The sequence below is a fragment of the Onychostruthus taczanowskii genome, unplaced genomic scaffold (assembly GCF_017590055.1).
Source record: "Onychostruthus taczanowskii isolate IOZ18803 unplaced genomic scaffold, ASM1759005v1 scaffold68, whole genome shotgun sequence".
Taxonomy (NCBI): Eukaryota; Metazoa; Chordata; class Aves; order Passeriformes; family Passeridae; genus Onychostruthus; species Onychostruthus taczanowskii.
This window is the reverse complement of record NW_024504566.1, coordinates 592,087-605,225: the sequence shown is the minus strand read 5'-3', so window position 1 is coordinate 605,225 and position 13,139 is coordinate 592,087. Positions and strand designations below refer to the sequence as shown.

General features: G+C 42.0%; 1 protein-coding gene across 1 annotated transcript in view; it reads left to right on the top strand.

Moving 5' to 3' along the window:
• The first annotated feature begins 8,652 nt into the window (after positions 1 to 8,652).
• Positions 8,653 to 13,139, top strand: part of KCND2 (potassium voltage-gated channel subfamily D member 2) — a 261,860-nt gene continuing 257,373 nt past the window's right edge. Inside the window, exons 1-2 of the mRNA XM_041421043.1 lie at positions 8,653 to 8,990; positions 10,171 to 11,344. Coding sequence (XP_041276977.1) covers positions 10,230 to 11,344 — 1,115 coding nt within the window. The 5' untranslated portion in view covers positions 8,653 to 8,990; positions 10,171 to 10,229. The remainder of the gene's footprint in view (positions 8,991 to 10,170; positions 11,345 to 13,139) is intronic.

Here is a 13,139-nt window from a genome sequence, read left to right as displayed (position 1 = left end):
ATGGGTAAGTTCTTGCTTACAGATGGGTCCCTGCGCAAGGAATCTCATATTTTAAAACTGGGCCTTGGTCCTCCAGGAAGACTCCTGCACTGAATCTCCCTGTGTTCACACCAAGCTCTGCCAAAGCTTAAGGTACAAGGACAGCAAATTTTTATTATCTGTTACTACAGACCAGAACCAAATGTGAAACCTCTATCAAACACTAAATTAATTAATAAGTCTTGAAAAGTCTACAGCAAGTAAGAAATCTCTGGTTTATGATTTTTCTTTTTCACTGAAAAAAGCCTTTAGATATAACTTTTAACTGATTTGTATGAAAGGGGAAATCTGAAAATCTGTTTTTTTAACATTTCTTTTTCATTGTTTTGAAATTACTTTTTGCTTTATTAAATGCCAAAATTGGGGGGAAAATAGAAATCAAGCAAAAAATCCAAATAAAATATTTCTAACAAAATGTTATGAATATGCTAATTTCATTTTTTTCTTTCAGTGGTGTGATCAATGAACTTTAGCTCTGATTCAATATACAACAGTGTTTTGGGCATTTATAAATCCTTTATTCAGGCACTGAACTGGGGAAAAAATGAAATTAAAGCAGTTATTTGCAATTCTACTACTGTACTGCCAACCACAGAATCTTTCCTTTGAAAAGCTACCATCAAGGCAACTACATGTCCAATACAAAACAAAGAAAACCAGAAAGCAATATAACAGTAGTCTATCTACTTTTCCAGTTTTACCAAGAAACATGTATTTCTGTATGCAAAACTTCTCTAGATCAAGCTTGAAATGACACAAACGCACATTTCTTACTTTTCTGGGAGAGTGTATGCATGTACAACTTTCTCCATCTGTCATTTCTGTTTTACATACAGTCATGATATTTACATTTCAACAAACCAAATGGCAAAATATCTATTATTCAAACATAATATTGGATTCTGTAATTTCCTAAAAGGTTGAGTAAATTTAACCAGATACGTATTTGAGCTTTCCATATGTAATGAAACACAATAGGAGATCATGAATTCAGAAGAAAGGCAGGCACACTCATGATGACATTAAAAGAGGAAAAAAGAAACATGAATTCTTTATTGTACTTTGTTTCTGTTAGACCAAGAAAAGAGATTGGGAGAATATTTATGATAGAAAAAGTGTTTCTTTCATACCAGAAAGATTTCACCAGCAATATGAATGATATTAACCACTAATTCTACCTTTGAAATAAGCGTTTCTCATAATAAATAAACTAATCAATGAACAACCTACACTGTGCTTGGTTTTTATGATGTTCTCTGAAACACGTGGACACATGCACACAAGTCTGCTACAGAACGCTTTCCTGAGATTCCCAAAAGCTACAAAGTGCTTGAGCTGTCTGGACTAGAGTCTCAGAAGGGGATGGGCCACTGAAGAACAGCTGATCTACACACACCTCTGGCTAGTAGTTGCAATTCTTTATGCTAGCAGCTGTGGAAAAGCTGCAGAGGGATTCACACTTCTCAGTTATAATCCTTTGATGTAGTTCAGGGTTATGGCTACCAGACAAGGGCAACCTTTGTGCTGTTAATTGTAACTGCTAACGTAACCAGAGTTTCACCTAAAGGGGATGAAATGTGAAAGTCTGCTATAAAGAGAACGGAAAATAGTGTGTTCAGATCTCTCTTTTCTTGAGTAAGCTGGCCAGAAATGCTCAGGATGAACCAGTAAAATAAAGAGAAATGGCAATTTGTAAAATGGTTTTCTAGATAATTGAATACATAGAAAAAACAATTGAGGGAATACAGTAATATCCAATGTCACTCTGTCTGTCAAACTCACACCAATTCTTGAATGTCATTTTAGTGGGGTAAGAAGACTAAAGATAAGCAGTTTTTATAATTTAATGAAAACTAGCGAGTAGCTGGAGACGAAACACCCTATTATTATTCACTGTGAAGGAAACTAATGAGATCACCCCTCCTTAGACATAAGACAAGTGGAGAATAAGACATCAATAGCTATGCTGCAGAGTGCTACTCTTTTTTTTTTTTTTTAAAGCTTTCCATGTTACATTATCTTCTGCCCTAATTTATTTAACTGGAGGATGAAATAGAAGAGTACAGTAAGGGGTTTGGAAGGACTGCTGTCCCATCTAGACAACATTTCCATTCAGTATTACAGATAAAATTAAATAACTAAATTCACTGTGAATTATATGACTGGTTTGCAGAGGATAATGAGAGCAGACCAGAAGCTGCAAATAGAATTCAACCATTTGCAAACTCTCACTGCTTTTGGAATCTTTACTAAACAAGTGGTTTTGTTTCTTCTTACAGAGCTGTATTTATAGAAATATGTCTACTGTCTAGTGTTTCACACTTCTGCTTTCTATTGCTTTAACTTTAATTCCATTGAACAGGCTTTTGTTTTGATTTTTTTTTGATTCATACATTGTATATAAAATATCTACACTCTAACTGCTGTATTCTTGAGGCTGTGTTATACAGCAATCTTTTTTAAATGACTGGGCAATGCTACCTACAAAACTGGAAGGAAACTAAAGATCTGACATTGTGATGATTTGGTTTCTTATGATCTTGTTTTAAAAATGTTATAACTCAAATTAGATATTTTCTTGCTATTTGATTTATGAGTGATGAAACTACAGCAAAATAAAGTCTTTAATTGGCAAACAAAGCTATGGCCTCCTATGAAGCAAGTATGATTTCATTGAAACATACTTATTTTAACTTGGACAGCAGCAATATTGTGCAAGCTGTCAGACTGTCTTAGCAACATAAATTATAACTGAATAGCCTGTGCTGAAAACTGCCTTCGAGGTGAACTATTGCTAATCATACAATGAAGTATTTGTTTAATTTTGTGTTTAAGCTAAATAATTAATAAATCTAGCATCTCTCTGCCACATGCATCTTTTTGGGACTATGTAGAGCATAATGACACTAAGTTTAGGACAGTTTTCAATTGTAATATCTTGATTTTACAACTTCTAAGATCAGATGACATCCAGTAATACCATGATATCAAGTCTAACTAAATGTTTCTCAGGATTTGTAAACTGTTCACTCTGCTCCAGGCTAATAAAACTGATGTAAAAAAAATGCTAGCTTTTCTAATTTATATTTTAATTATTTTTTGGATTTTATTTTAAAATTAATTTCATGCAAAAAAAACAAAAACATAAGTAATGCTTCACTTTTGAAAATATATAAACTATATATTATTTCATCCTTTCTCCCTTTTGGAAGCTTGGATTCAGCATTCACCACAGCAATGCCACCAGAAACACCACCAAAAAAATTATTTCCTCCCTGAGCTGGAGGAGTAGCTTGCTATAAATGACTGCTATCTCATTGCTGTTTATGCAATTAGAAAGCAATCATTAACATGAAAGAAGGTTTCTATTTCCTGTTCTGAACTGTGGTACAGGGGCTATTAGCAATTACTGGCATAAAAGGTGCCCCTACAGGCAGCTCTCCAGATGTTCTCAGTTTTGAAGAGTTACCAGCTTCATGCCAGCCTGCCTGACCTCAGACATCTTTCTTTGCTAAGAGCTGGATGGACTAAGGAAGCTATTTGCAATGCAAGATAATAACTTTATTCAATCTACTAACTTCTGAAAAATGTTCTATATTCATCTGTGCCAGTGAATGACACATTGTTTCTATTAACTATATTTTTGCACATATTCATCTCTTTCATATAGGATTCCTATAAAGCTGCTGAAACTTGAAATGATGGAAGTTTTGCTGGAACAGAAGCCAGTTATTAAAAATGGGAAGGCTACAATTGCAGTCACTCTCAGTCAGAGCTGCAAAACCCGTCTCTGGGTACCCTCTATGTCAGGTATCGAAGAGCAGAGCCAATCTAGTAACAAAACAGTTTAGAAAGGATTCACAGTATAAGAGAGATGGGACTAATTAGGCAAGGAGCCATTGATCGTTGTGAGGTTTTTGCAGGAGCAGAGGAAGGTGGCTAGCATCCAAACCCTACATTTCCTGGAATACAAAGAAAAAACAGTATCTAAAATGGTAATGTTTGGATGCAGTTTGAAAGATTGCCATGCTGTATGTTATAGAGAACAAAAATAAAAAAGATAGTTAAGTCAAAAACTGTGAAGTAAAAAAAAATAGATTTTTAAAATTTTGTTCATGAAGTGAAACAGGAGCGTTTGATGACACTGAAGATTCTGCATGTGCTTGGCAATGTGGCAGTGGCAACACAGAGAAAGTCTGGCAAGTGGCATCTTTGTCAAAGACTTCCCAAAGTGCTTCAGTGCAACCAGGAGTATGAACTGTAGTCATTAATTAGTTTTCTGCATGAATTCACTCTTAGTTTCTCTTTCTAAGGATGTGACCTTAAAGACACTTGAAGTACAGGGTAGTTTCCTTTTGACGCAGCAGACTGACTCAGGCTCTAAGTCTCAGGACCATTTTGCTTAAATGCAAAGTATCCTAAAGCAAAGGCTCATAACTTAAGGACCACAGCCATCCCAGACTGCCTTTGATAGTCAGTGGACACCTACCTACATACACTGAGATTGTAGCTAGGACAGATTGCTTTCTGGGGTTGTTTCTCCCTCTGCTGACCCCAAGAACTCAGGGAGAGTAGGCTCCTAACTAGATACCACAGATCTTTAAAGCTAAATTGGTTGAAATTTGGTCTCATTATACAGACAAAATATATTTGTTTGAAGATACTATATGAAACAAAACATGAATTCAAAACGAGAAATATGTATTTATCTAAAGTAAAATTTAAAAGTTACTTACCATTTCACTGATGGGTACAATATCACTAATCTGAAGAGGAATTCCCAGAGCTTAATAAGACTAATACATACATAGTTTAACAGAAGTAATGTTTCATATAATATCCTATACATCAAGAAAAACATATATAATGACTAAGTCAGTATTTGTTGGTTTAGAGAAGTTAAAGCACATATATTTGAGATCAAATTAGTCTCTTCTTTGGAAGAGTGTAAGGTTTTCTTGAGATGATTCCAAGTATTGACTTAGCCTCACATTAAGAAAAAAAGAAACTACTATGCTGACAGATCTGCCTTCATGTTCCAGCCTCTAAACACGCAATAAATACATAAAAAATCTTTTCCCACAGAAGTAAGGGTCTTTTTTTAGGTTAATGGTGGCTATACTACGTCTCAGGTTGACTTCAGAATCTAAAAGAAATGGTGCATGTGGTGCACTTCCCCCCACAGTATGTCTCAATCACTGACCAGTGAGAGGTCATTTTTTAATGTCCAGAGCAATCCTTTTCTCTGCATAGAAAGGACACCAAGCACTTGCACTGCAGAGTGACCTGAGCCTATTTTAGCAAACTCCCAGAAAGATGGCATTTTATCTTGGAAAAATTATCAAAAGCCTTCCACTTATTCTGTCTGGTCCAAAGCACAAAAAGCAGCTAGATTTAGACAAAAAAACCCAAAACCTATGAAGGCAAGGAAACTGCAGGCTATGACTATAGGTATTTGGGCTGATTGTGTGTTTGACCAAAGCACTGGTTTTTTATACTTGCAAGGTAGAATCAAACATTTTCTGTTGTGAGATACATTCTTAATCTCACAACCTAGTTCTTCAATGGGACTGCATTCTAGAAATTCTTATATTGGACTTTGCTACTTAGATGTTTTCAGTTTGTTCCCTTTTCAGAAATTCAGTTTTCAGAATGTTCCCTTTATTAAAAAAAACCCAAAACCAAAAATGTTAAAAAAAAAAAAAACAAAAAAAACCAACAACATTAAAACCTAACAAACCTCAAAACAAAACACCATCTGCACTGTTCTTTTCTCAAAAGGAAAGAAAACTGTCTTAATACTAGAGAAATTAAAAAGAGGGGATACACATGTGCTCTCAATCTGTAAAGAAAACTTGCAGTTTCAAACATTTTAAATATTTAAATAAATAAAAAAAAAGTTCATTAATACAGACTTCTGCATCATAGCTGGTAGCTTATTTAATCCTCAGAGAGTTCTTTGTGTCTCATGACTTCAGAATGAATTAAGAAACAGTTCATCTTAGAGCCCATTGTGCATTCCCCTTAGTATCATTTTCTTCTTTTCCTACAATTACTAGGATTTATTTTCTTCCCTTGAAAATAGGATCTTTGTCTCATTTGAGTCCCTGCTATTTAATTCCTACTTGAAGTCATAATCCTCCCTGTCACATCACACCAATCTCTTTGTAGCCAATTCTGATTTCACGGGCAGGATTTTGACTTAGGAAGACCTGATTATTTAGGTGCATCTTATGTAGCAGGATTTAGTCCTTCTGAAACATACAAAGTAAGGAATGCTTCAGCCAGGCAATTTTAATGAACTAAACATAAGGTACCAGCTGTGAAAGTTTGAGTTCCTGGCTATCGCTTCTCAGTAACATATTAATTAAGGAGTCAATAGAGTGCACTCTTTTCCTTCCAAGGTACTGCTTTTGAAAGATGCCTCTCTGATATACAGGTTGTCCACAAAAATTTAAGGTGAGGTGATTACTTTTACAGGCAATGGTGTCAGAAAAGTCTCTAAACCTCAACTGGTTTCAAACCTCTTACTTAAAAAAGACTAAATGTTATAACGCTATGTGGTACCCAAAATTGTCCAAAAAAAGATAGGGTTTGTTTGGGGTTTTTTTCCATCTTTTTATGAAACTTGTAAATTTCTGAAACAACTTTAAGATTGCAACAGGAATCCAGGTGTTTCTTTAATGGCACCCATTCTTATGGGTTCTCTCTGTGGATAGAAAATGCTTTATTTTGAGACTTCTATTCAGGAAAAACTCTAAAAGAAAAAAAATCAACTTAAGACAGCAACTGATTTTTGTAAAGCTGGCATGCTAAAAAAATAAGAGCAGTTTTTGATTACAAAAACAATCTATAGCTGACAAGGAAACCTCTTGATTTTCAGGAAAGGAAGTCCTGTATTATTTTATCAGTACTAAGCTGACAGGATCATAAACTGGGATTTATAAATTCTACAGGAATGTCCTATAGCACCAAACAAAACCTCCCATTTCATATGGAAGAATATCCATAACGTTGAAAGCTCAATACCTATAGTTGACCAACTGATTTAAATTTAATGGATTAATTTATAGGATATTATGTACTGAATATTTGAACTAGAAAAAAATAGCAAAGCGACAAATCAACAAACAAGTTCAGTAAATAAACAGAAAGTATCTTTTATTTAATGTGATATTTTATTTCAAGTGACTTGATATATGTAATCAGTCATCATCACAAGTTTTCCTGTATTAGTTTGCACTTTAAACATTTTTAAGCCTTTTCTCTCTGTGCTTTCAAGTATTACTTGGAGGGACAGTTTAGGTTGTAGTTTAGGCTACAATATTGAAAGTGTTCATCTTTTTCATGGGAACTTAGAAGTGAATATATACTGAAGCTGAGCTATTATTAAAATACAGAAAAGAGTTAACTCCCAAAGTTCAATGTGTATTCGGTTTAATTTTGCTTTGGATTTCTTTGGCATGTATCTCAAATAGCTTATCAGAGTGGAAGGTTTTGTTGTAAAAACTTCACATTTAAAGGAACCTATTTACTCAGTTATTCTTTTCAAAACCTCTTACTACCAAACGGAAACACAGGCAAGTTAGAAGGAGGAATTCCTTCTGGTATCTTCTTGCAAGGTCTATGAAGAAGACATAGAGTCGTTTCAGAATACAGACCCTATATTCCCTCTATTTATCGGCGCTATCAGAGCGGCACGCAGAGCTCGGGAATTACGTGCCCGTCCAGCGCGGAGACCCGGCGGTGCCGCGAGCTCGGCAGGGGCTGGAGGCGGGCGGGCCGGGCAGAGCGCGGGGGCTGCGCGGAGCGGAGCGGAGCGGAGCGGGGCTCGGCGGGCCCGCAGCGGCGCCCCGGCGGGAGCTCGCTTCCCGTCATCCACGCGCCATCTAGCGTCGGGAAAAGGGACGCGGCTCGGCACGGGAGCGGAACGGAGAGGAGGAGGAAAAGGCTCCCACACCCGTCCCAGCTCTCGCCGTTCCAAAAGCTGGTAAGAGCCATTTGGATATTGCAACCAGAACTCCGGAGTGGCTCGGGGCGGGTCGTGAGGAGCATCCTACACTTCACTCCCAGGCATCTCATTTCCCCTTTTTTGCAGTGAACGGTTCCCCTTCCCTTGAAAGCAGCTAGCGCTCCCCAGAAATTCCCTCGGTACCTCACCTAAGCTATCGCCGCCGCCCGATCCCTACCCAAAGCACCGCGAACTCCAGAGGGTCTGTGCGGCGCTGCCGGCGGAGGGGTTGGACAGCACGATCCCGGCCCCGCAGAGACACACACCGGCACACACCCGGCGCACACACCGGCACACACACCGGCACACACACCGGCACACACCCGGCGCACACGCAGGCACAGCCGCGCTCCCTGCCTGCCCTGCCGCCTCCGGCGCGGCTGCCCGGAGCCCTTTTGTTTCGCCCGCGGAGCGATGTCCTGCCCACCCGCCCCGCGCTTCCCCGCGCCCGCACCGCCGCCCGCCCATGCGCCCCTCGCCCGCGGGCGGCGGCGGCGCGGCTGGGTGGCATGGCCCGCCCGCCTTGGGGGAGGCAGCGGGAAGCCCCCTTCCCCGCCCCCGGCCGCGCCAGGGCCTCGCCGCTGCCGCCCGCAGCCCGCGGCAGGGCAGGGGCAGCGGCCGCAGCCGCAGCCGCGCCTGACAGCGGCCCCGCGCCGCAGGATCCGCGCCCCGCAAGGACGTGCTCCAAGAGCTGCCAGGCGCGATTACGTTGTTTTTTTCCCCCCACCCACCCCTTGAACTTGTTGCTTGGCGCTCGGCGGTGGCGGAGGGGGGTGGGGGTGGGGGAAAGCCTTATTATCGATGTCCCTTTGGATGCGATCAAGCTTTCTCAGGAGCAACTACTTCCCCGCCGTTCCCGGCGGGGCGCGGAGATCTAGCGGCAGAGCCCGTATTTCCAAAAGTCTCTATGCAACTGAGCGCTCTCGCCAGACTTTCACAGGTAGGTGCCGCAGACTGGGCACGTCTGGAGCGATTGGAGAACTGAGCCGAGGGGAAGGGGCGAGAGGAAGGAGGCGGGGGTACGGGGATGGTGGGGGGGGCATGATCCACCACCGGCCGCCGAGCCCTACGGCAGCCCGCACCCCTGCCCGGCCCGCCCCGGTCCCAGGCCTCCCCCGCCGCCAGGGAGCTCCTGCCCCTCTCCCGCTCCACAGCCAGCCTCCCTCGGCTTCGCCTTTCGCCGCCCGCTCGGGCGCTCCTGGGGATGCCCCGTGCAGCCCGCTGCTGCATGTGTCTCCAAAGCCCCCGCCCCTGCCCCCGCCAGGAGCGCGGGGCTCTCCCCGACCCCGGTCTCCTCGCCGCCCTGTCCGTGCCCTGATGCTCCGTCCGGGGGAGAGCCCCGCTCTGTTCGCTCCTGCTCTGTAGGGCGCTTCCCGCTCCCGGCGCCCCATCTCCGGCATCCCTCTGCCCTTCAAAGCATTTCCTGCACGGAAAACTTGCCTTAAAGTTTAATGCTGCCGCCCGGAGCTCCTCCCCCTGCCCCGCCGGCTCCCCCGGACCCTAGCTGGGGTCTGGAGGAGTCCCCGGACGGCGATTAAAGGTCAGGGAGAGGATTCTTCGCGCCGCTGCTCCAGGGCTGCCGCCGGGAAGGGGGGAGGCCCGCCGGGCCCATCCCCTCCGCCCCTCCACGGCGAGCGGCGACGGCGCCGGCGGCCCCGCTGCAGCCGCCCGGGAAGGGCTCCGCTCTCTGCCGCGGCCCGGCTCCGGCGGCGGGCGGGGAGCAGGCGGAGGAGGGGCGGGGGGACCGGCTGCATCGCGCGTGGAGGAAAATCTCCTTCCAGGTGGCTGCACAGCTGCACTAGAGCTACTAGCCGGCTCCAGGGGCTATTGATTTGAGGACTGTTGCTTCTATCCTGAGGGCTCGAATGGAGATCTTGTATCCAAAGGATCTAGCTGTTAGAGAAGCTGCTGTGAATACAGGGATTTCCAAGTGCCCTCATTTATTGTCCTAACAGTGTGACCAGCGCCTGGAAAGCATACTGTGGGGTAAAAAGGTGGAGGAAACAAAAAGGAAGCAAAAAGGTTTCCAGTTAATACTGAATATCACAAATATGTTGAGAAATTCTGCTGCCTTAAGAATGTGTGAGAATTTGTATTTTTCTTTTCCCTCTCTATTTTAGTGGCTGGACCATCACTGTCTCTAGATTGACTCCCATAGCTGTAATAGGTGTTTGGAACCATGGCGGCAGGTGTAGCAGCTTGGTTACCCTTTGCCAGGGCAGCAGCCATAGGATGGATGCCAGTGGCTACTGGTCCCATGCCAGCTGCTCCACGGCAGGAGAGAAAGCGAAGCCAGGACTCTCTGATTGTGCTGAATGTGAGTGGCATCCAGTTCCAGACATGGCTGGACACCTTAGAGCGCTACCCTGACACTCTGCTGGGCAGTTCAGAGCGGGACTTCTTCTACCACCCCGAGACACAACAGTACTTTTTTGATCGGGACCCTGACATTTTCCGCCACATTCTCAACTTCTACCGTACTGGGAAGCTTCATTATCCCCGCCAGGAGTGCATCTCAGCTTATGATGAGGAGCTGGCCTTCTTTGGCATCATCCCTGAGATCATTGGTGACTGCTGTTATGAGGAGTACAAGGATCGCCGTCGTGAGAATGCTGAGCGCCTGCAGGATGATGCTGATACGGATCATGTAGCTGAGAGCTCCCTACCCTCAATGACAGCTCGTCAGAGGATGTGGCGGGCCTTTGAAAATCCACACACCAGTACCCTGGCTCTGGTCTTCTACTATGTCACTGGTTTCTTCATTGCCGTCTCTGTCATTGCCAACGTGGTGGAGACAGTGCCCTGTGGGGTAAGCCCGGGTCGCATCAAAGAGCTGCCCTGTGGAGAGCGGTATGCGGTGGCTTTCTTCTGCCTGGATACTGCCTGTGTCATGATCTTCACAGTCGAATATCTCCTACGTCTGCTGGCAGCTCCTAGTCGCTACAAATTCGTGCGCAGCGTCATGAGTATCATTGATGTGGTGGCCATTATGCCATATTACATTGGCCTGGTGATGACAGATAACGAGGATGTCAGTGGGGCTTTTGTGACATTAAGAGTCTTTCGTGTCTTCAGGATCTTTAAGTTTTCCCGCCATTCACAGGGTCTGCGCATCCTGGGCTATACATTGAAAAGTTGTGCCTCGGAGTTAGGCTTCCTCCTGTTCTCTCTCACTATGGCCATCATCATCTTTGCCACAGTCATGTACTATGCAGAGAAAGGTTCATCAGCCAGCAAGTTCACCAGCATCCCTGCAGCCTTCTGGTACACCATCGTCACCATGACAACACTGGGGTAAGTGCAGCTGCTGTTTGGTTACAGCCAACATTTCAACAAGTGCATTGGCATGAACGGAAAGATACTCAATTTTTAAAAAATGGTGATAGAAAAAAAAGTGAGGGTAAGTTTTTGTTACAGAACTTTAAGAATACAACTTGTGACTTCCTTCTAGATGTTTTGCATGTTTAAGAAAGTTAACAGCATTGCTGAAATTAAAAAAACCCAAATCCAAAAACTGCAAAAAAACAGAAAAAGCAAACAAGTAAACAAAGCAAAAAAGTCTTGAAACTGTTTGGTTTTGGACAGCAAAATTGGAATATTTTATGAGTATATGTGAGTTATCAGTGGATTTTTAATAGAGAACTGTTTTTGCTGGCAGGCCCTGTTACAGTGTTGCTAAATTATTAATGTTTATAAGGAGAACCAAAGTGCAAGCTTTTAATTTGATCAGTATGTGGATCGGCCATTTTGTTTTAAGTCGTGTATTGATGTAGACCTGGATATTGAGTTTATTATTACAATGTGATTTATTTTCATGAAAATCATACCTTGTTTTTACAAAAAAAATATTTTGGATTTTATTTAAGACACTGAACACATTTCCTTTGATTTTCATGGACCTATAACTTTTAAATTATGAGCGTCAAGCTACACTGACTGGTGACACACTCCGGAAAATGATCTGAGGAAGTGTGAGACATATGACACATCAAGCATGTGTCTTTAAACAATTCCAATGGCAATACAATTTCTTTCAGAGAATAGGGGTTAAAAACTGTCACTGTTGACATTAGAATGCAATGCATTTTAATGGATAGATGAGAGAAAGTATATTTTATGAAGTCTCTGATACCAGTGTCATTGTATCAGCTGATTCTCTGCACCAAGTTATAAAATGCATTTGTCTGTAGTTACAACAGGGATTTAGAAGGTTGACAAATTTGAGATGACAATTTTTTCCCTATTCTTAATTTTGAGTTACATAGTACTATCTATGAAACTGAAAATTTGTTGTTTTATTACAACCTGACTAGTACTTTAATAATAACAGATACTAAATGACAAACTTAGCACTTTCATTAAGGCCAAGCCCATCACTTTATTAGCATTTTGCCAAAATATGTTGGGACTGTTGAGATTTATGAAACATGTATAACTATTAAATTTAACAAAATGAAAGTGCATTATTAAACTATTATGAAAAACTTGATTTAGTATGTGCAATAGTAATTTACTTGGGAAATGCGCATACAAAATATTGAAAAAGATAAAAGGAATGTCTTAAGCCACCATTTTTTATACAAGGCTTTTATCTTCTGTGTGATATAACAAATGAAGATAAATATAGTGCGTAGTAAATATTTCATACTTCTTGTAAGGGCAAGTTGTGCTAAAAAGGAGTGACAAGAGCTTTGGGGATTTTAACCCGCCTTTTAGGTTCCTGGGTGGTTTTTTGGTTTTCATTTTCTGTTGCTGGTGAGAAATGGAAGGGACCAGTTAGCAGAAGAAACAAGTTAGGCATGGTAACTAGATCTACATTGCTGTATTTTCTGATGCTGATTTTTTAACAGTTTATTTTTAATTAGAACAGTAATGTTTTTGGGAAAGAATTGACTGATACTTTAATATTGAAAAAAACAGAAGCTGGCGTATGGGTTTTTTTTGGTAACAAAAGGTACTTTCTGAGTAAGTTGTTTCTGTGCCCATGCACGATGTGGAAAGTACTTGTCCATGGTACTGAACAGAAACTTTCTTGTTTTATGCCCAAATTGCAACTGATTATTACACAGGTATGGTATCACAGCCAGTG